The following is a 23150-nucleotide window of genomic DNA, read 5'->3' on the forward strand; positions in this document are numbered from 1 at the left end:
ATATAGACAGACATATACAATTGTTGATGCGTCAGTGAATGGTGGTAATTAAAATGGATGCTCCGCCGATCGACCGCCCTGCGGAGGAAGACAAAATAGAATCACTCACACGTACGCACGCTACGTACGGATCGTTTGTTTCTTCCCTTGTTGGCCTTGAGAGGCATTGATGGTGTTGTTGGGGGAGGAACTATACTTACTACACTAACGCCACCAAGCGATGGATCCTAGCTCGTCCTTTGCCCAATTAGTAAGTCTTATGTACGGTTAGATATTCAGGCCCTGTCCAAATTAAATTCCCTGAAATCTCAACAACCATTAGGGCTTGTTCGTTTCACCCCAATCCTCACCAATCCAACGGGGGTGGCAGGAATTGAGAAGGATTATAGGAGTAGTTCATTTTTCCATCAATCCCTCTCAACCCCCTCGATCCAAGGGAAAATGGCTTGGCGGTATCGAGGGTAAGGTGTAGTCTTACTTTGTTAGTGGAGAAAGAGTAGGATTGTGCAATAAACCCTCTTACATATAGATTAGTAAAGACGAGATAACAATGTGCTCATTCAGTCACTTGACATGGCATGCACCGCACACGTGAATCGGATTTGGGCTCCTGGGAGAGGCAGCGACTGTTCGGTTGTTCGCATAGTTAGACTCTCTCGAGATTGTATGAAAACATAAAATAGAAAATGTCACGTACCGTGAAAGGTGAGGTTTTGTTCATGTAATCTTTCTACGGATTTATGATCAAAGGAATGCATTCTACAAAATAGTCACAATCCTAGTGTTTGATCCAGAGAGCTCATATAGAAAAAATCCCTAAGAAACTTTTCATCCAAAGAGGCTTAGTGATTTCTATTGCTTTTGGTAAAATTCTCTGCCGCGGGCCTCTTGTGCAGGCTCTATGGGGGCCATTTCTAATGAAATTTTAGTGAAACAGAAGGAAAAAATTCGTGAGATAAGAGTTCACTTTAGTTTTATTTATCTTATTGCTTGATGTTTTGCTTAGATTTCAATAAGTTTGACTCCTATTTTTCACGGCTACTAATTAGTGAAATCAAAGGGAAAATTGGAAAAAAAAACCAAAGTGGGTCATTAGTTTATTAATATAATTTTTATTTTACTAAATTTCCACTCAGAGTTCACTAAAATCAAATTTTATTAACTTGTATAATTATCGACTAAAATACATCTAAAGAGAATTATACGATTGTTCGGTCCAATCTCACCAAGTCGTGCCAAAACAAGAAGCGGTGAAAACAAAAAAGATGAGACATCTCGAACCTCTACCATCAATCTGAGTAAAGATTTAGCAAGGGGATGCACGAAGCCTCTAGAGGCATCGATCCAAATATTCTCTTTTCCCATACTCCATTTGTACTGTATTCCTTCTTTCTCTGTTCTTTTGTTCCTTTCTTTCTCCCGCCTACTACGTACATGTCAATGCTGACTGGCGAAAGCTTTACATAAAGGAAAATGCTGACTGGTACCGAAAAGACAAACAAAGGAGTGATCGAACTGCTGCAAAAGAAAACGTACGCATGCTTGGCCAACTGTATATACCGCGATCTAGATAAACTGCAAGTGGCAGGATAGCCTGCAGGCGAGTTCTGTTCTTTCTAGGATTCACTTGGCATTAACAAAACCGAAAGGTTATATTACGACACAGACACACGACGACGAAATATAAGCAACACTTGGCCAACTTGTCCAACTGGGTACGATCGAGAGCATCTTCTCCTCTGCTTCCACGGTCAAGGAGGGCAGCTCCGATCCATCGGCGCGATTCGCTTCGCGTCCCGGCCGGCTTTGTTCTTTTCTTTGGCTGCGCTAAATTAGCTTGCGCCATCGCGAGCAAGTGGCCTCGGTCTCAACTTGGCGCCCGCGCTTCAGGGGGAAGAAGCTTCGCGTGTGCCAGCCGATGCTATCCGGCCCTTGAGACCCCCCGATTTCCAACTGTTTACTCCTCGAATCTATAATAATTATCGAAATATTACGTTCTTTACGCATTGATACATTTATATTTGGATAAAATTTGAGACAAATAATGTGAATAGGAGGCAGCAAGCAGCTTAACTCGTTTCCTCGCCGCTTCTGTGTGTGCCGTATGTATGCATGCACGTCCGGTTCCACACCGCCTTTCCGAAGAGTTTGACGAGGGCGTGGACCACGGAGATCAGATAATGTGACCACGAGGAGCGAGAGACAAACCCCTGCAGCGAACGCTCCCATGCATGTCCCTACCGTGGTTAATGGCCAGAGTATCACACAAACCACCATGTACAATCATGATGGATGCACAGGCTCATCACGGCTGGCGTTGCGTCTCATACACAAGACAGGTGATGATCAGCAACGCTCAATCGAGTCCAGCTGCTCTCCGCATGCCATACCCATATGCATCCGAGACTACTACTCCCATGTAGAGTACGTCGTCTTCTGCTCCGTTTTGTCGTGGCACGCGACAGACAGGCCTCTGCCCGCGGCCGCGCGTGGACTATATAAAAATGGCCGCGCCGACTGCCGTGCCGACCTCGATCCCCGGCTCCGAGGACTCACACGAAGCGGACGCCCTTCCTTCCTTCCTTCCTCGTCTCGGGCGCCGGAATCCGAGAGAATCTCCCGGAACCCACTTGCCCGGGGCGCCAGAGCAGAGCAGAGCAGTAGCGCGGGCGGGGCTGCAAATCTGGAGCCGTACGAATACGATCGCGCGTGGCCCTCGGTCGCCGCGCGCGCGTACCTGCGACGCCCCCAACTTGGCCCGTACAGTGTGATGCTTTGGGGGCTGGGACGAGGAGCAGTGCGTGCTGGTGGTTGGATGGCTAGAATCGTATCCCCCGCGGCTGATTTCATCGGACTATTCTTTACTGCCAAGTTGTGTCGAGTCGAGGAGGAGGATGCGTGCGCCGGCGCTCCTGCGCAAGTGGCCCGTTTTGTTTACAGTTTAGCTCTTGCTGCTTTGTGAAGTTGCGGCATGCATGGTGCGCGCCCGCGCCGGTTTGGCGTTCGACTCTGTCTGATCGCGTCGGCCCGCGTACGTACGTCGGCACGTGCAATGCCGATGCGAGGAGCGTGGTTTGTTACGAGGCGTGTCTGGTGAAGAATCGATGTTTTGCCAGGGTGAAGTTCGTGGCGTCATAACAACCGTAGAAGAGAAGGCAGAAGGGAATGCATAACGGAGGTCGACCACCGGGGTTTGGCAGATCAACTCTCACGGGCCCATTCGTAGAGTACAACTTTCTTAGCACAGGTACAGGTTCACTGCGATTTTGCCTCTTGAGGACAATGTACAATTGTTGTTGTATGTCGTCGCTTAAGACGAGACAATTAAACACGCCATAAAATAGATTACTTTTCGATGTGATTATGACTCACGTGTCTGATTTTTTAAGCAAAATACTTAAACCCTAGTCGACAGTACCAGACCGTCCTTGCTCTTCTCTTCGTCGTTCGTTCCTAACCTTAAAGTACAAAGAGATCCGACGGCTGATCAATCGACTACTTCCTAACTAAAAGTTAGGCAAATTAGATACAACGAAGCCGATTAGATTTTAGCGTCATATCAAATAGATCATCTCTTACACTTCTAATAGCCAAACGGTCAACAGATATAGCAAAACCGATTAGCTTTTAGCGTCATATCAAATAGATCATCTCTCACTACCAGTTAACTGAGTCTATCACATGCTCACTTCCGATATGTCTCCCCTCATTTAAGTGAGATCTATTTTTTATTTTGACAAAACAACACGACATATTATTTATAGCCAAAAAAATCAATACGAGATCGACACGAAGGATATAGAGAGAAAAACATTGACCAAATCACTGCTTTCCGAGGAACACTGATCTCATCTCTAGCCATGGTCTATGGCGGGCTCAAAGGGTCAACATAATTTAATATTTAATGACATAGGTGTCGAGTTCAAAATTTCTTTTCTGCCCAGACCGTACTGGACAGGACGCAGTAGCTTAGTTATAGCATGAAGCCCATTTCTGCTGGCACAAAGACGAAGCCCATTTCTGGACAGGACAAAGGAGGTTACCACAAGTTTCTTTTCTCTTTTTTCTTTTTTTTTTTGCGGGGAAGCACAAGCTTCTTCTACCTATCTAGAGTTAAATTGTATATGGTTGGCATGAGCAACAACCCTTGCCAGCTCTTGTATTTATACACACACGAGGGATTAGATTACAAGGTAGTTAGAATCTCAACTACAAGCTATTGCCGGATATGCTACAGAGGTTACAAGGGATATACATCGAGGGAGATATTCTAGCGTTAGTTTTACATTCCCCATCAATCTTTACCAGAGGTTCCGAGGTGAAGATTGCGTCGCATTTTGTCCAGCATCAATCTAGTGGCTGGTTTCGTGAAGGCATCGGCGAGCTGATCTCCAGAAGAAACAAAACGAACCTCCAAAGCACCGAGTGCTACTTTCTCTCGAACGAAATGGAAATCCACTTCGATGTGCTTGGTGCGGGCATGGAACACCGGATTTGCTGTCAAGTAAGTTGCACCAAGATTGTCACACCAAATTACCGGAGGCCGAGGTTGAGGAATCAACAATTCTCGCAGTAGCGATTGAACCCACGAGACTTCGGCGGAGCCATTCGCAAGCGGCTTATACTCTGCCTCGGTGCTAGACCGTGAGACTGTGGGCTGCTTCCGGGCACTCCAGGAGATCAAGTTCGGGCCAAAGAACACGGTGAAGCCGCAGTGGAACGCCGATCGTCGGAGAAACCTGCCCAGTCCGCATCAGTAAACACACTGAGAAGAGATGAACCAGACCGGAGAATATTAATCCCGGTGTTCATGGTGCCTTTGACATATCGAAGAATCCGTTTCACAGCGTCCCAGTGAGTATCCGTAGGAGCAGCAAGATACTGGCACACCTTGTTAACGACAAAAGAGATATCGGGACGAGTCATGGTGAGGTACCGGAGACCACCAACCATGCTGCGATGCCTGAACACATCTTCATCTTGTAAAGGAGTACCAACATCACGAGCCAAAGGATCTTGCACGGCCATTGGAGTAGAGACCGGACGACAGTTTTCCATGTGGGCACGATGAAGAAGATCAGCAGCATATTTCTGTTGGCACAGATTCATTCCCCCTGAAGTGGTGGTTGCCTCAATGCTGAGAAAATACCGTAGAGGGCTGAGATCCTTGATGGGGAACGCCGCTTGGAGTTGTCGCAGCAGATGATCAACCGCCTTGGAGCACGAGCTAGCAATGACAATATCATCGACATAGACGAGCATGTAGATCATAACCTGGCCTTGAGCAAAGATGAACAAGGAGTTGTCAGCCTTGGATGGAACAAAGCCAAGTTGCTGCAACTTGTCGCTCAAGCGAGCATGCCAGGCTCGCGGCGACTGCTTGAGGCCATAAAGCGACTTGTGGAGGCGGCAAACATGCCTGGAGACTGGGGATCTTCAAACCCAGGGGGCTGCTGCATGTACACTTCTTCGGTGAGCACGCCGTGAAGAAAAGCATTATTGACATCGATCTGCCGAAGGTGCCACCGTTTGGAGATGGCCACGGACAAGACGAGCCGAACGGTGGCTGGCTTGACCATCGGACTGAACGTGTCGAGGTAGTCGATGCCAGGGCGTTGCGTGAAGCCGCGAGCGACAAGCCGCGCCTTATATTTGTTGATGAAGCCGTCAGGCTTCTCCTTCACTTTGAACACCCACTTGCAGCTGACGACATGCTGGCCGGGAGGACGATGCACGAGACTCCATGTGCCATTGTCCTGGAGGGCGGAGAATTTGGCCTCCATCGCGGCACGCCAAGCAGGTTTGGTGAGGGCGAGACGATGCGACGACGGTACGCGAAGAATGCGCGCCGGTTGGGGTCGTACCGGATCGTCCCTGAAAGGGAAACCTTGCCCCTGTATGGGTTTTGATGAATGATGACAACATGGTTGAGGAACTAATGAGTTACACGGAGTGTTTCAGGTTTTAGTCCCTCAGAAGAGTTGGTTTAACCAGCATCGATGACCCCTAAAAATTGAAGTACAGATACTGGCTTGAAGTATGAAGAACTCAGTGAAAAATGGTGAAGAACATGAAGCGTGGCTTTCTTCATAGGTCTTTCCGTAGCTGTTTCTTCACTTGAGTATAGGAACGTTGTACTATTAAGGGGGGTTTGAAGTGTGGAGCTGGTTCAGGTGAAACCTATTCTTCATGTTCTGCTTACGCGAAAACCATATTCTGTGTGAGTGTTTTTCGTCGGAGTGAAGAATGAAACATTTCAGGCTTCACAGAAACTTTCGCGTGAAGTTTTCACTCTGATTTCAAATGTGTTTGAAAATCTGTCGCTTTCATTCTTGACCACCTAATCTAACCGTTGTGAGACAAAGAGATAAAGTGTGAACTGGAGTCTCAGGGATCACTTTATCCAATGGGTCACAACGGCTATATCAGCCGTGACCAAGGCTACATAAGACGACCCACCTTGAACGGGTTCGGTGCTGATCCCCCAGTGAGTTGTTTTGAAAAACACCAGATAAAACCCATAGAGCTGAACTGAGCGTGAAGAATGGGATTCCCTCTCTAGCTGAGCGCTTGAAGCTTATTACTCTTGGTGATTGGCATCACCTAGACAGCTAGGAGTCCGCGTTGAAGAACAATCGAAGTTTGTGATTTGTCATCAACCAGTCTGTGAAGGTCCGGAGATCACCTCAAGATCTACCACGAGTAACTGGGCGAGACTTAGGTCTTAGCTCAGGAGAATTGGGTGGACTTGTGTGTCCGCGAGTCTTATGTGACTCAGCCTCTCAACGGAGACGTAGGATTGTGCCAACAATCTGAACTTCGGAAAACAAATCCCTGTGTCTTCAAGTCCTGGTGATTTCGTTCCTCAACCTATTACTCTCTGTTCAAATATAACTAATCCATTTGTGTTCTGTCTTCATTGCTACTGTTATAGACTTGTTCATCTTTCTTCTTTCTGCTGCTACTCTAAAATTGCTAAGTGTAATCTCTGTTGTTGAAGTACTGTGACGGTCTTCAGTCTTCATATTTTGAAGAAAGAATTAAAACTGGTCACATTCACCCCCCCTCTGTGACGTACTCGATCTTTCAGTCTCATTCGTGGGCTTCAGCGGCATGCGAATGTTGTTGCGGAGGCAAGTCACCACTGTAGACCGGGCCGGAGCCGGGGGCGTCACCGTCAGCGGAGACGGAGGCGCGTGGTCTGCCGCAGGATATTCTGCGGCGGCAGGATTTTCTGCCGCGGCAGGAGTTCCGGCAGGCGACGTGGCAGGAGTCGATGTCGCGGTAGGAGATGCAGGAGGCGACGTGTCCGCCGCGGCAGGCGACGCGGCAGGATCAGCAGCCGCGGCAGACAACTCGGTGGCAGGCTCTGCCGCAGCAGACGATGCGGCTGGAGCCGCTGCCGCGGCAGGCGAGGCGACTTGACTCCGGTTTGTTGCTGCTGTTGTGGCGGCAGTTGCCGCGGGGTCAGGAGCTGCACCAGGGTTAGTGTCGCAAGTATGATAATAACACATGGAGTCAAGGTGAATGACCGGCTCGGATGAAGGAAAAGTGGATAGATCGGAGGACGAAGAACTAGTGGAGGAGGATGCAAAAGGAAACACATGTTCGTCGAAGACAACGTGGCAAGAAATGTAAATGCGGCCGGTTGAACGATCGAGACAGTTATAACCCTTATGCATGCTACTGTAGCCCAAGAACACGCACTGTCGGGATCGATATTCTAGCTTACGGTTGTTATAGGGTCGCAAGTAAGGCCAACAAGCACAACCAAAAATGCGGAGAAAAGAGTAATCTGGAGTGATATTGAGTAAACAAGAAATAGGACTATCATTTAGCAAAACCTTCGAAGGCATGCGATTGATTAGATAGCATATGGTGAGAAACGCTTCATCCCAAAAACGTAAAGGAAGAGAGGCGTGAGCGAGAAGTGCGAGCCCTGTCTCGACAATATGGCGATGCTTCCGCTCAGCAATGCCGTTCTGGGCAGACGTGTGTGGGAAGGAGACTCGATGAGCAATGCCAAGCTTCTGGAAGTGTTGGTGAAGACGATGATACTCGTCACCCCAATCGGATTGAAAAGCACGAATTTTGGAGTTCAAGGTACGTTCTGCATGTGCTTGAAAATTGTGAAAAGCAGCTTCAACATCAGATTTGTGCTTAAGGAGATAAAACCAGGTAAAACAACTGAAATCATCAACAAAGCTAACATAGTATTTGAAACCGCCTACAGAGGTAAGAGCAGGCCCCCACACATCGGAGTGCACAAGCTCAAGAGGAAATGTAGACACACGAGTAGAATCTGGAAAAGGGAGTTTATGATTCTTTGCTTGTTGACAAGCGTCACACACGGATGAATCTACGGCACACGGTATTTTATTTGACCTAAGGATAATGTCGGCGACAGCTGAAGAAGGATGACCAAGCCGCTGGTGCCACTGACGGGAGGTGATACCGGAGAGGCCTTGCCGACTGACCAAGGAGGAGGAGCTACGGTATAGGGGAATCGGATAGAGGCCGCCCCTGCTCCTACCGAGAAGTAGGACCTTCTTCGTGACCTTGTCCTTAACACAGAAAAATTTAGAGTGGAATTCAGCAAAGACGTCATTATCGGGAACAAGTCTATAAATGGAGAGAAGATTTTTGTGCATCTGAGGCACATGCAGAACATTACGAAGGTGCAACTGGGAAGATGAGCCGGGCAAAACACTATGACCAACATGCGAAATTTTCAAACCTACGCCATTGGTGACCTGGACTTGATCCTTGCCAGTGTAGCGCTCGTGCATGGTGAGCTTGTCGAGGTCACCGGTGAGGTGGTCCGTCGCGCCGATGTTGGCATACTAGTTGGTGTCAACATGGTAGCCAGTTGGTGAGGACGAGTTGCCGGCGTGAGAGCTCTCCACGGAGTAGGCGTGGTTGAAGCGGTTGTGGCAGCGCAGGGCGTCGTGGCCGTACTTGTGGCAGATCTGACAAGTGGACTTCAGACGCCCACTGCCATTGCTTGCCCCATTGCCGCTGTAGTTCTGCTGGCCACGGTTTTGCTGGTTGCCGTTGCCACGGTCACCACGGTCTCCGCGGCTGGTGGAGCAACAGCGGTTGCCGTTGTTGCCTCCTCCTTGGCGAGAAGCACTGTTGCCGGAGGATTGGAACTCTGGTGATGCACTGTTTTGCTCAAGACGAGTTTCAAAGCTCAGCAAGTAAGAATAAAAATCACTGAGAGATACCGGTTCGGTGCGGGTGGTGATCGACGTCACGAGGGCATCATACTTGAATCCTAGTCCAGCGAGCATGTACCCTATAATCTCCTCATCGTCGAGCACTTTGCCGATGGATGCCATGGCATCGGCGTGCCCTTTCATCTTGTGGAAGAAGTCGGAGGCTGCCATGCTCTTCTTCTTCAAGTTGGACAGCCGGTAGCGAATCTGGGCTACCCGCGCCCTGTTCTGCGTGGCGAGAAGTGCAGCCCAAATACCAGCCGATGTCTTCAATTGCACTACCTGTGCGAGGACCCCCTCCGTCATGGAGGAGAGGAGGACGCTGAGGACAGCTTTGTCCTGGTGAAACAACGTATATACGCTGGGTTGACAACGCGCCGAGCATTGTCGCCGGTCCCTTCAGTGAGCCTGTCCTCGTGCGCAGCAATGGTGCCGTCGAGGTAGCCAAAGAGATTTGGCCCGGAAAGGGCAGCTTCAACCTGCGCACGCCATAGCAGGAAGTTTTCGCGTCTCAACTTGATGGTGATGAGGCCGCCGAGCGACGAGACGGACATGGACGAGCCAGCAACGGACGAGTTGGAGCCGACGAGCTCCGAGCCGGAGGATGCAGCGGACGTCATGGTGTAGATGGGATCATGGCTCTGATACCAAGTTAAATTGTATATGGTTGGCGTGGGCAACAACCCTTGCCGGCTCTTGTATTTATACACACGCGAGGGATTAGATTACAAGGTAGTTAGAATCTTAATTACAAGCTATTGCCGGATATGCTATAGAGGTTACAAGCGGATATACATCGAGGGAAATATTCTACCGTTAGTTTTACATCTAGGGCAGAGAAGTTCGCATCTACATAAATGAAAAGTATTTCATCCGTGACATGTACTAGGAGTCCCTCCCTGTAGACAAAATGGTTCGAATTCAGAAGGCTAGATTACAATCTTTCTGAACTTGCATTTTGCTAACGAGTGCTGAACTGCTGACCAGGAAAGCAACAAGAAACGTTTTAAAGACAAGTGCTTCCGTGCTTTCCTGTTGCACGAATTCTGTTCTCCCATCTTTTCAAAAAAAATATACTACTCATTTGTATAATTCTTGTCTCAAATTTGCTCAAAAATTGATGTATCTATTTTTTTTCATAATTCTTGTCTCAAATTTGCTCAAAAATTGATGTATCTATTTTTAAAAAATGTTTAGATACATGTAATATTTTGACAAGAATTATGAAACGCAGAGAGTACTGTATAATGAATTTCCTTTCCTCTGCGCATCGTTCCAGTCAACGCATCAAGCTAATTCCCTTTCTCTTTCTGTACATACTTGCAGCTCCAAAAAACGGCTGGTGATTGACTGAATAATTGCCCACCGAGTCAGGCAGCAGCACAGCAAACAATCCGACGCCTCGTGACGGCAATCTCTCCTATAGACCCCGATGGAGGCACGCGCCGGCGGCTGTACCTTCAAGCCCAGACGGCGAGCAGGGACATGAGGCCAGCCCCGAGCAGCAGCGAGACGTTGAGGGCGAGCTGGAGGCGCGCTCTGCTCTGCACGCTGGCCTTGGTGAAGTCCTCGGCGAGGATGTCGACGAGCGCCATGTACACCAGTATCCCCGCCGCGGCAGCCTCGAGGAGTCCCTGCACGACCAGCGCCTTCGGGCTGGTCTCGTCGTAGACGGAGGATATCGCGATGCCGACGCCGATGCCGACCGGGGTGGTGAGGGAGAAGAGCAGTCCCATTGCCAGCACGGACTTGAGGCGAAACTTGGCCTGCCGTAAGAAGAACACAGAGCGTAGTTATGGCCAGGCCCAGGAGTGAATCTGTATTCAGTATTGGGCCCAGGAGATTCAAATAGACGTCAACAACCAACTAGTACTTTCGGCCCAGTTACTGCTATCACGTTACGCAAATGCCAAATAGTACTAGTAGTAGTAACATTTTTTCTGTGGGTTAACTGATTAGCTGGGCCTTTGGCTTAAGAAAAAAAACAGCTGGCCCAGGCCTAAGATGCTGACTGCGAGAATCTTGGGTTCAGCATCCGTCTCGACAAAACAAATTCTGCGCTCAGTCAGACCAAGTACTTCCGCCGTTCCGCGTTCGGCGTCCAGATATATAAGATCGGATCGGATCGGATCTTGAAAGGAAAAGAGATCGGTACATGGTACACGCGCGAACTTGTCACGTGCCACCAGACCCAAGCGGAACAGATGAACAACTGTGTGGGCAGTGTGTGTTGACCTTACCTGAACGATGCACCCGCCAAGGCCGATGCCCTCGAAGAGCTGATGGAACGTCAACGCCGGGACGAGCGGCCGCACCGTGCTCGGGAAATCGGAGGCGCCCAGCGACATCCCGATGATCAGCGAGTGCACCACCACCCCCAGCTCCAACACCTTTCACAACAACAACACCAGCAACTAATTCAAATTCGCCACCCACCTTGCAAATTTGCACCCAAACTAAATCGTACGTACCTGCGAGATGACGCGGTGGCGCACGAGCTCGTCCTCGCCGTCGGGCGGCGCGGCCAGCACCGACATCCCGTGCGCGTGCGCGTGGTGCCCATCGGACGACGACGTCGCCTCCAGGTCTCCGGCGCGACCACCACCAAGCGCCGGCTCGTCCGTCACGGCCGCGGCTCTCTTGGCGTTGGTCCTGCGGAAGTACCCCGTGGCGACGGTGTCCACGATGAGCGTGCCGATGGCGGCGAGCATGGCGACCATCCCGGCGAACGGGAACCGCCTCCACGGCCCGTGCCCCACTAGGCACGGGGACCCCAGCGCCTCGAAGGCCGTGGGCAGGATGTGCACGAGCCCCGTGGCGAGGATGACGCCGCCCGCGAAGGCCTTGACTGCCAGGAAGAGGTCCGTCTCCGGCCGGAGCGCCGGGAACCTGCGCCCCAGGGACGGTATCCCCGCCCCGATCGCGCTCCCGGCCAGGATGCAGACGATGGCGATGACCTTCAGCCGCAGCGCCCGCGCCTTGTCGCGGCCCGTGGCGGCGGCGTCGGACTCGCAGTCGCAGTCGGCGACGGCGAGCGCCGGCAGGGTGGCCAGGAGCCCCAGGAAGAGGCAGAGGAGAGCGAGCTCGCGCGAGGCCATGCCCATCGATCAGCTGATCAGCTCGCTGCTGCTGCTGCTGCTGCACGGAGCTAGCTAGCGCTAGCTGGTGCGGTGTGCGAGAGAGGTTGCAACATGCGTTTTTAATTTGCTTCCCTTGGAAGATCCTTGTGGCTGTAGAACACTGCCGTGGATTCACTCAGCAAGTCAGCAATTTTCAGCTTCGGGATTTTCCACTGGCAGGTGGCGAACGGCGGTTCCCAGATGAGCTCACTATGTTGAGCATGTCTTCGATGAACGCGACAACATTGATAGTTTTGGACGTATGCTAGCTCCCGCGGCTAGGACTGTGGTGGTACGAACGGAGCAATTAAGGAAGGAAAATTTGGTTAAATATCACTATAACTTTACAACCTTACTACCCCAAAAAACAAATCACAATCTTACTAATTGCAGCTTGCTTAACTTGAAACGTGCATGTCCTGTATAATCTAGAGGTAACTGCATCACCGGCCAACAACTCGAGGGTTCGAAGCATTTTAGTCTAACAAGTTGCAAAGTGAGCAAATCTAGTTCTAAAAAAATTGAGATTCGAGAGCATTTTTGCCCAATTAGTCCGAATAGACACGTGGCAGCAACACAGAGCCCATGAAATTTTTGCAAAAAACCCCTCAAACTGAAACAATTTGTACAATTAATCACGTCCTGATAATTCCCAACAAAAATCGATCAATCAATCAAACTCCATCCCCATGGAACGAATCCATCGAGCTCGAGCTCTGACGTGTGCGTACCTAAAGAATTGGACAGATGAAATGGCTCGGAGTTGGAGTCAATGATACGAGAAGAATAGTAGAGCTCTCCTTGCGCACGGGGCCGAAGCCCGACGTGGGGGAGGAGGTGGATATGGCGGCGAAGGAGGCAAGCGCGTCCCGGAGGTCGGAGCGCGCGCGGTGGTCGTCAGAGGCGGCATGCATGGTGGTCGGAGACGGCAATGAAGAGCTCGCGGTTGCGGCCGAACACAAAATTAACGATCGCAGGGGAGTTTCAAGAAAAAACACAAAATGTTGGGCCACGTTAGACAGGACACATGTCAACACCTAGTTGGTTTGGATCTCCAAGCAATCTGAATCTCAAGTTGTTGGGCTACTGGTGCAATTACCTTTATAATTTACATCTCTCCTTTTAACTCGTGCCTTGTATAAGTCTTTGGTAATCCCGCATAAGATAAGAAATGGTGTCGTATTATTGTATTGAATAATTGAATACTCCCTCTGTCCGGTTTTATAAGGCCCGCACAGAATTTTGTGCCGAATTTTGACCACAAATTATAGTGCTCATATGAGGTTATTTTGGCACAAAAGAGACATTGTTGGATTTGTATTAGAAAACTCTTTCAAATGGTATAGGTTTTATATACATATATTAAATATTATTTGTGTAATTGTTAGTCAAAGCTTGGCACAAATTTCAATAGGGGCCTTATAAACCTAGACGGAGCGAGTAATATATTTGATAATTATTAATAAAATCACCTAAGAACTATATATGCGTGTGCGATCTTCGGCGATACCTGGATCAAGGACCTTCCGGCGTCCCTCTCCCAAGATGAGTTGCACCAGTTCATCCACTTGTTCTCTATTGTCTCTCGTACTACCTTGTTTGAGGGCCTCTCAGATAACATCAAGTGGAAGCTCAGCACTTCAGGATCCTACACTACTAAATCTGCGTACCTTGCTCAATTCTAGGGCCTGGTGCGGCAACCGTTCTCCCAGCTCTTTTGGAAGTGTTGTGGACCTGAGAAATGCAAATTCTTTGCTTGGCAGCTGGTGCAGCACAGATTTCCAACCGCCGATCTCCTTGCTCGAAAAGGCATTCCTAGTATAAGGTGTCCTTTCTCAGCTTTCTGCCTTCATGCCACGGAAGGTGCAGTGAACATCTTCATGGATTGTTGTTTCGCTCGTCAGATTTGGTGCTTAATCGCAGTTTGGACTGGTGTTCCGATTTTCAATCCTTCTTGGAGCCAGACCTGCGACTAGGTTCGCCGCTCGGGGCACGACCTCTACTTTTTTGTTGTCTCTTTGGTCTATTTGGAAGGAGCGCAATTGCTGGATTTTCAACGCAAAGAGCACTCCGCCGGCCGGGATCATGGTGCTTATTAAGAACGAGGTGGAGCTGTGGCCCCTTTCTCTCATGACCTGATGATGTTCCTTGAACTTGAGTTTTTTTTCTTTAGCTCTCTTTTTGTTTTTCCATTTTTCTGAGTTTGTGAGTTTCTTTTGAACCTTGTATTCCCTCCGTGGTCGACCCCAGTCGTCCTCCTTTTGATATATAAAGAGCACGCTGTGCTTTTTCGTTAAAAAAATTCCGTCCCAGATATACTCCCTCCGTTTCATAATTCTTGTCTCAAATTTGACCAAAAATGGATGTATCTATTTCTAAAAAATGTCTAGATACATGTAATATTTCGACAAGAATTATGAAACATCGGCTTTCAATGTCAGAAGATAGGAACAAACATAAGGTTCATCCATCCACATAGTTCAAGAACGCACTTGCCGCACAAAGCTAACAGGATAACAGGAACACGATGCATGATCTAAGTTAGAAGTTTGCGAAAAGAGGAAGCTAAAGCAAGTTCACGAAAACAGCGACATGAGAGTTTACAGGCAGCACAAAGGGCCGTTGAATAAGCAAAAGAGCAGATAAGCAGACGGTCATCAGACATAGGGGAACTCTTGTGCTTCCAAACAGACGTGTCTTATCTGCTCCTACTTCACGAGCAGTGCTTCACGTACAATCTTTATTTGTACCATGGCTATACAATCAGACACACTCTAACTTGTGGGCCATGGCATAACAAGAACGTTTCACTGCCAATTCACCTTGGTCGTACAAAAATCGTACGTGACCCATCGTACGCAAGGCATTTCCGCTACTTCACTCGCCATCTTCTAGGTCCTCCATCTGTTGCTGCCTTCCATCTTCCATCACACGCTTCATCATCCCTCTGGAGTGAGATTGGTGTGCCTTCATATAGCAGCTTGCTGGAGAATGTTAGCCCTAGCTCGCAGTGCTCCCGGTCAGATTTACCATGCAAACCTGCCCAATGTTTCAAAAATGAGCAAACCAAGCAAATTAATTCAGAATGAGATCTTATCAGTTTTCTTTCAAAACAAGATTTGTTGCGAATCTTCCAAATAATCCAGCAAATAGCAGCAAGACCAGTGATCTGATCTGAACATTTTTACTAATATGTTCGTGTCTATGCATGGCCTATTTTTTTTAAGAAACAGTGAAAACTAGCATCGATTGTTAATTCGATCTGATGCACTTAATTGTCTGTCTTTACTGGGCATAATAGTACTCCCGTCCGGAGTAGATTTTTCTCTCTTGTACCAAGATGAGCTCTCGTTTACAAGCACTGGCCATCTTTGTTGGTTTGCGAGTAAATGAGTGTGAGCATTGATTGGTTGGAAGGGTGATTCAAAGAGCCAACAAACTACATAAAGACATATATAAAAAATCTATATAATCTACATAAGGCCATTTCATACATTTAATACAAAATCGCATGCTACAGTATCAAAACCTGGTCAAGCAATCATACTTCTAAACTAAATACCGAGTTCAACATGCATGTTAACAAAAACAGTTGCTACACCGGAACCTAAAACTATTGTACAAACACCTAAAGAATAATGGGATAGATACTGCTATATATATTAAGTTTCATATTCCCGTCAACGGCTTTAGTTACATAGAAATAGGTCCAATCTCAAATTTTGTACAGGGCCTTCCATTTTTTTAGGTACAGCCAGGATGACGACATTCTTGTGGAGTTGCATGGCGTTGAAGAGATGACTTCTCGAACAAACAAATAAAACTCTGATCTTCCTTTCTACTACTCCCATGTACCTCGTGTGATTGACTGGTTGGTGCTCTTTGCCCAGCTGCCGATCGCAGCTCGCCTCTTTTTGACGCGGCGAGCGGTTGAAGGAATCGACTTATCAAAATATACGGACCCACGTAGCAGGTAGGCAGAGGGGGCCTGACAAGTGACGACGACCGAGATGTCCCATTTTTGGGATCCAGACTATAGTGTCGCCTGATAGGTGAACCTGAGAAAACCGAGCTGAGAATGTGAAATGCAGACTTTAGTGTCGCCTATAGTGTCATGGTCTAACCTCGCGGTGTCGACACCTGACACCCGACGTTTTCTTCACAGCAGAGATCAGATCTTGGGAAGGCGTGATCGACGCCGCGATATGTCTCACCGGGGGCTAGAGTGCTGTTGGCTGCGGCGAGAAGGGCGTTGACCTGATGCGTCGAAAGAGGCTCAAGTTGCTGTCAGAAAAGAAATTTGATTACTCTAATAAAAAAAAAGGAAATTTGGAGTACTACACTATTCTTCACAGCCGCGTGCTCTTTTTCTTATTCCCCAGTCAACTACAGTTTCACATGTTTAAAATTTACTTTTTTGGTGTGACATTTTTTGTGTTACATGATAGGAAAAAAAGCAATAATTCGACGAGATCAAACGATAACTCTTGAATGAAGATCCAACACCTCACAAGAAACCAAGTAACCCTTCCACCAATTTCTAAACGGAGTACCTGAAAGTGGGTGCTAGTGTCAAAATCCGAGCCGTTTAGCTTGTTTGGGATTTATTTGTGTCCCAAAATGCTAGCATTGATGCTTGACTTAAGTAAATTAATTATCAATGCCTTTTTGCTGTCTAAACATCCCTGAAATAATAGTTTGCACTCGGAGGTGTGACATTAATGTGGGTGTTTCTGTTCTTTCTCCTTTCTAAAAGTTTGTGTAAGCTCTCATGCATCGAAGATGGCCTTTAGAATATCGTCTATCTATCAATTGCCCAAAATTCCTTAAATCCCGGTCATAATCGCCCCCCCCCCCACCCACCACACACACACACAAAAAAAAAAAGTTCATCCATGATAACTTTCAAGAGTTAATAACATGGGTCATACAACAACTTGTCTCGCGCGAGCAATTTCATACAACAACTTGAAAATTGGGGCCATGAGGTGATACATCAACTTGTTAATCACGGATTATGGGTCAACTTAGTCCGAATTGTGATACGTCGCTGCCATGTTGGACCGGAGGCTGTATGTCCTTTTGCGTTTTAGTCCTCGAACCGAAAAAATTCTTTGGTTTTTGTAACCCGGCGAGCTCTATGATGGAAATATGCAAAAAAACCTTTGTTTTCTCTATATTCTAATTTCCTTCCGTACCAATGTCGACAATGCTGTCACAATTTCTAAAAATAAACAAGCCATGGCGCGCGACTTTGCCACACTGGCAGTGAGCGAGTGACACATGGCGGCTCCGAAGCCTGTCCGACAAAAAATCAATCCGCAAACCAAGATGATATATCACTTGTACACAATTTTCAAGTTGTTGTACGAAAATGCTCGCGCGAGACATTTTGTTATATGACGGGTGTTATTACCTCAACATCCAAAGAAAAGTGCCAGTGATAATAGACGATACTCCACCTGGTGAGTCTTCAGTAACTTCAACTTCCATTCATGCTGTGAATGGCAAATATAATAACCTCATTTTATACTCTGGTTCCTACGCTGATCAAATCCAGACCGAGCTGCCAGCTGATTTGCGTATACGCCGGCGTGTGTATTTATATGTCGTCTCTCATGTAGCCATCAAGGCATCAATTCTCTCGCCTTCGCCTCCGACTAACCATGGCTGCCAATCTCAAGCTCAGTACCTTCTTCCTCCTCCTCCTCGTCGCCTCCTCCCTCCCTCTGCTCGCCCTCGCCGGCGACTGCGAATGCGAGGCCAGCAGCGAGGCGGATGACGGCGGCGACGACAAGGCGAGCGCGCTGAACCTGAAGATCATCGCCGTGTTCAGCATCCTCGTGGCCGGCGCCGCGGGCTGCGCGATCCCGTCGCTGGGTCGGAGGTTCCCGGCGCTCGGCCCGGACACGAACCTCTTCTTCGCCGTGAAGGCCTTCGCGGCGGGCGTCATCCTCGCCACTGCCTTCGTGCACATCCTCCCGGAGGCCTTCGACAGGCTCGGCTCGCCGTGCCTGGAGGGCCACGGGCCGTGGCGGAAGTTCCCCTTCGCGGGGCTCGTCGCCATGCTCGCCGCCATCGCCACCCTCGTCGTCGACACCGTCGCCACGGGCTACTTCCAGCGCGCGCACGGCGCCAAGAAACTTGCCCCCGCCGTCGACGGAGACGACGTGGAGGGCTCGGGGTCGGCCGCTGATCATCGCTCCCACGTGCACGGGCACGGCGCGTCGTCGGCGGCTGTCATCGCGTCGTCGTCGTCGGCGGCTTCCCACTCCCACGTCGACGGCGCGGAGCTCATCCGCCACCGCATCATCTCGCAGGTTCTATTGATCTATCGATGCAATGTATACGCACGCGAAAAAAAGGGTTGTAACCACGCGTGGACGCTAATTACTCATGCATGCTGTTTGATGTGTGAAGGTGCTGGAGCTGGGGATTGTTGTGCACTCGGTGATCATCGGGATGTCTTTAGGCGCATCTCAGAACGCGGACACGATCAGACCACTCGTAATTGCGCTAACTTTCCATCAATTCTTCGAAGGGATAGGGCTCGGAGGATGCATTGTTCAGGTATATATGTGTTCGTCGACACGAGTCCGGTTCCGCTCAGAAAAATTATATTGATGGTAAGAAATGTAGGCTGACGTTAAATGAAACTTATTGGCTCTTGCAGGCAAAGTTCCGCCTGAGATCTGTCCTGGCGATGGCGCTCTTCTTCTCGCTCACCACGCCAGTTGGTGTGGTGATCGGCATCGGGATATCCTCCGGTTACAATGAGACCAGCCCCAGGGCCCTGGTCGTCCAAGGGCTCCTCAGCGCCGCCGCCGCCGGGATTCTCAACTACATGGCCCTCGTCGACCTCCTTGCTGAAGACTTCATGAACCCTAGGGTGCAGAACAACGGAAGGCTGCAGGTCGTCGTGAACATCTCCTTGCTGCTTGGCACGGCTCTCATGTCCATGCTTGCTATATGGGCATGAGAAATCGTCATCAAGTGGAAAAGAAATCGTTTTGAACGTTTTTTTTTCCTGTTCTTGTCATCATTTTTTGGCATTACTTACGTGAGGATTTCTCTTGTTTTTTTCTTCCTTGTAAAAATGCATAATACTCCGTATAAAGATTACACTGCAACTGCACACAGTAAAAAAATGTTTATTTGTTCAGTATTAGAACGAGTAAAACAGTACTTCTGCCGAAACCATTTCACAAGCACGAATATACAGTGATGCGAATGCGCTATGCGTGAGCTGTGCTTGATCTGTGTTGTACTCTGATTGAAGACTAGTAAAAAGGTTGCACTGTCGCTTTTCGCATAGCAAATTTTTTGTGTGGTTTCTTTGTCCGTATGAGTGAAAGCACATCTCCTGTTCTCATTTGGGACAGTTAGGTTAGCTGTGGCGGAATCTTAACATAAACTCATCTAGATCGGCAGGACCGAGTTGACTTGTAAAATATGACAAATGATAATACGTGGCCAGCTGTCTTCTCGAGGAGGACGACGAAGAGAAGAAGCCTGCCCCGTATTCTATACCTCAAGTGTCGACACTCGAACAACACATGACGACATTTCTAACAGTCGCACACGACACAAAACCCAAGATGAATCATCGGTAGTTGAAAGGGGTAGTACTGTATTAAGTTTCGCATTTCTGCGGCTCCTAACTACTTAGTTTTACTTTATTAGGTGAAGACCTTGCATATACGTCCTCTGCAAATTCTAAAAGACGGAAAATTCTCGTCCTCTCGACCTTGCATGTACGTCCTTGCATATCTAGCCAGATAATAAAGTGATAAACGCTTCTTTCGTCGTCGTCCGTACGCTTTGCAGTTTGCCTCTTCAAGTTTTGATAATTCAACCCGCAGTCCAAATTATATGGGCTATTCTGCAAATATGCGTCTCCTTCCCCAGATCTCTCCCTGACCCCAATACTGAGCCTCTACTTCTCTTCCTCCCGACCTCTTGTGGCCGCCGTCCCCCTCCCTCTCCTCCTGCCTTCCCTCCGCCCGCCACCAGCACTTATCCCCCCTACTTCGGCGCTGCTCTGCTCTGTCGCGCATGCGACGCTACGTCCCGCCGCCGACGTGTCTTCGTCTGCTCCGCTGGCGCCGCTCCCTCTTACCGTCGGCGCTGCTCTTCTCTACCGCGCGGGCGCCGCTCCCTCCTGCCGTCGGTGCTGCTCTTTGTGATGTCCGAGATGGATCACCACATGCGGATCAGCGTGAGGAAGAAAAGGGAACGAACAGGAGGGGAGAGCAGAGGGGGGCTAGATTGAATTAGGGAATATAGTTTGTTACAACCCGATACCCTCTCTGTCTCTAACTCCTTTCTACTTAACGAGAGACTCACTCACAGCCTTACATGGGCCAAGCCCAGCCTCCACGATGCACAGCACCTACGGCCCACTCACACCTGAGTCCTTTGCCGGATTAGTCACAGTAACAGGACCCTGCACGGTGACACTCCCCCTGCCTTGAACACCAGCTTGTCCCCAAGCTGGAGCCGATGGAAAACGCCTGCGCAGCACTTCATAATCTTCCCACGTGGCCATCTCAATAGGCAAATTGGCCCAGTGAATCTTGACCTGAAGATGAGCAGCATTGACGCGCTTGACCAGACGACGCTCCATAATGTGTTCAGGGAAGACAGCTTCAGCATTAAGAGCAACAGGGACAGGTAGAGAAGAAAACACCGGAGTGTGATCAGGAACAAACCCTTTGAGCTGGGAGACATGAAAGACCGGGTGGATCTGACTGGTAGGTGGGAGCTCAAGTTTATAAGCGGCATCACCAATGCGAGTTAACACTTTATAAGGCCCATAAAATTTGTACGACAGCTTCGGACAGGGACGACTGACCACTGATAACTGGCGATAAGGCTGAAGTTTCACAAAGACCAAATCACCTACAGCAAACTCTCGGGGGGTGCGATTGCGATCAGCCATTAACTTCATACGCTGGTGAGCTTTGGCCAACTGAGACTGCAAATGAACACGGCACATTTCACGTTCCTCCAACAAGTCCAGAACGTCAGGATTAACTGCTGCTGGCATATCTGGCACTTGCCCCACACTAGGTTCCTGTCCATACAAAGCTTTGAACGGGGAGCAACCAATGGAAGAGTGATGACTAGTATTGTACCAAAACTCAGCCAAAGGTAACCACTGCGCCCACTGTTTGGGGGTGTCATGAATTGCACACCTCAAATACATCTCCAAACACTGATTGGTGCGTTCAGTCTGCCCATCAGTTTGAGGATGGTAGGCGGAGCTCATCTGCAATTCAGTGTGTAACAACTGAAACAATTCTCTCCAGAAGGAACTAGTGAACACCCTGTCTCGATCAGACACAATAGTATTAGGAATACCATGCAATTTCACCACATTGTCCATAAATGCCTTAGCTACTTGAGGAGCAGTAAAGGGATGTTTAAGAGGGATGAAGTGGCTATACTTAGTAAATCTGTCAACCACTACTAGAATAGAGTTATAGTCAGCTGAAGTGGGCAGGCCTTCAACAAAGTCCAGAGAAATATCTTTCCAGGCAGCAGTAGGAAGAGGGAGAGGACTTAAGAGGCCAGGTAACTTACAATGTTCATGTTTAGCCTGTTGGCAGATTCTGCATTGTTGAATAAATTCTTGGACAGATTGCTTGAGACCCTTCCAATAAAACAACTTCTTTGAGCCTATGATATGTTGCATGAATACCAGAGTGGCCCCCAACAGGAGTGGAATGAAAAGCCTGAATTAGTTTTGTCTGAAGACCAGAGTTTGCTCCCACCCAAATTTTACCATGGTATCTGATGATTCCCTCATGTAACTGGAAACCAGGCTGATCAGCAGAGGACACAACCAACTGTTGCAGAAGGGATTGAGCAGTAGGATCCATCTCATAAGAGTTGAACACTTCTTGTAACCAAATTGGCTGAGCAGTAGAGACAGCTGACAGAGTCATCAAATGACCAACTCTGGACAGAGCATCTGCAGGGATATTGTCTACACCTTTCTTATATTCAAATTTATACTGCATGCCAATCAGTCTAGTCATAGCCTTCTTTTGGAGGTCTGACCCTAAGACTTGATCTTCCAAGTAACACAAGCTCTTGTGGTCAGTTTTAATAGTGAATGGCCCTTGCTGTAAATAAGGTCTCCACTTCTCAATGGCAAGCATAATAGCTAAGAATTCCTTCTCATATATAGAAAGCTTCTGGTTGGCAGGACACAAAGCTTTACTGAGATAAGCAATGGGGTACCCCTATTGACTAAGGACAGCCCCAACTCCAGTGTCACAAGCATTAGTCTCCAAGCAAAAGGGAATAGAAAAATCTGGCATGGCTAGAACAGGTGTGGCAGCCATAGCCTGTTTCAGTTGCAGGAAGGCAGTGTCACTTTCAGGAGTCCACAAGAAAGCTTTGTTCTTGAGCAGATTAGTAAGTGGTCTGGCCAAGACACTGTAATAAGGTACAAACTTTCTGTAGTACCCAGTTAACCCTAGAAAGCCTCTCAATTCAGTGACATTAGTAGGAGTAGGCCACTTAAGCATGACATCTGTTTTGGCAGGATCAGTAGCAACACCCTGGGAAGTAATGATAGGGCCCAAATATTCCACTCTATCTATGGCAAAAGTGCACTTGCTGCGTTTGGCAAACAACTGGTTTTGCTGCAATGTGGACAGCACCAGATCCAGATGTTCCACATGGGCAGACAAACTCTTACTATATATCAAGATATCATCCATGAAGACGAGCACAAATTTTCGCAAAAATGGTGCAAAGATGCAATTCATAAGACATTGGAATGTGGCAGGAGCATTAGTGA

General features: G+C 48.5%; 2 protein-coding genes and 1 non-coding gene across 3 annotated transcripts; 1 reads left to right on the plus strand and 2 right to left on the minus strand.

Annotated features, from left to right (window-relative positions):
* Positions 1-9184: 9184 nt before the first annotated feature.
* Positions 9185-9323, minus strand: LOC112271255. Its single transcript, XR_002964247.1, has one exon. It is a non-coding gene; the product is annotated as a small nucleolar RNA Z247 (small nucleolar RNA).
* Positions 9324-10373: 1050 nt separating this feature from the next.
* On the minus strand, positions 10374-12526 carry LOC100822110 (zinc transporter 5). Its single transcript, XM_003566104.4, has 3 exons — positions 11690-12526; positions 11459-11608; positions 10374-10984 (listed from the first exon to the last, which is right to left on the minus strand). Exons 1-3 carry the CDS (start codon positions 12320-12322, stop codon positions 10679-10681), a joined length of 1089 nt encoding a protein of 362 aa, XP_003566152.2. The 5' UTR covers positions 12323-12526; the 3' UTR covers positions 10374-10678.
* A 5356-nt stretch (positions 12527-17882) lies between these two features.
* On the plus strand, positions 17883-19642 carry LOC100826853 (zinc transporter 9). Its single transcript, XM_003568209.4, has 3 exons — positions 17883-18657; positions 18758-18907; positions 19011-19642. The coding sequence occupies exons 1-3, from the start codon at positions 18004-18006 to the stop codon at positions 19314-19316; spliced, it is 1110 nt and encodes a 369-aa protein (XP_003568257.1). The 5' UTR covers positions 17883-18003; the 3' UTR covers positions 19317-19642.
* Positions 19643-23150: the final 3508 nt, after the last annotated feature.

This window comes from Brachypodium distachyon, chromosome 2 (genome assembly GCF_000005505.3).
Source record: "Brachypodium distachyon strain Bd21 chromosome 2, Brachypodium_distachyon_v3.0, whole genome shotgun sequence".
Lineage (NCBI taxonomy): Eukaryota > Viridiplantae > Streptophyta > Magnoliopsida > Poales > Poaceae > Brachypodium > Brachypodium distachyon.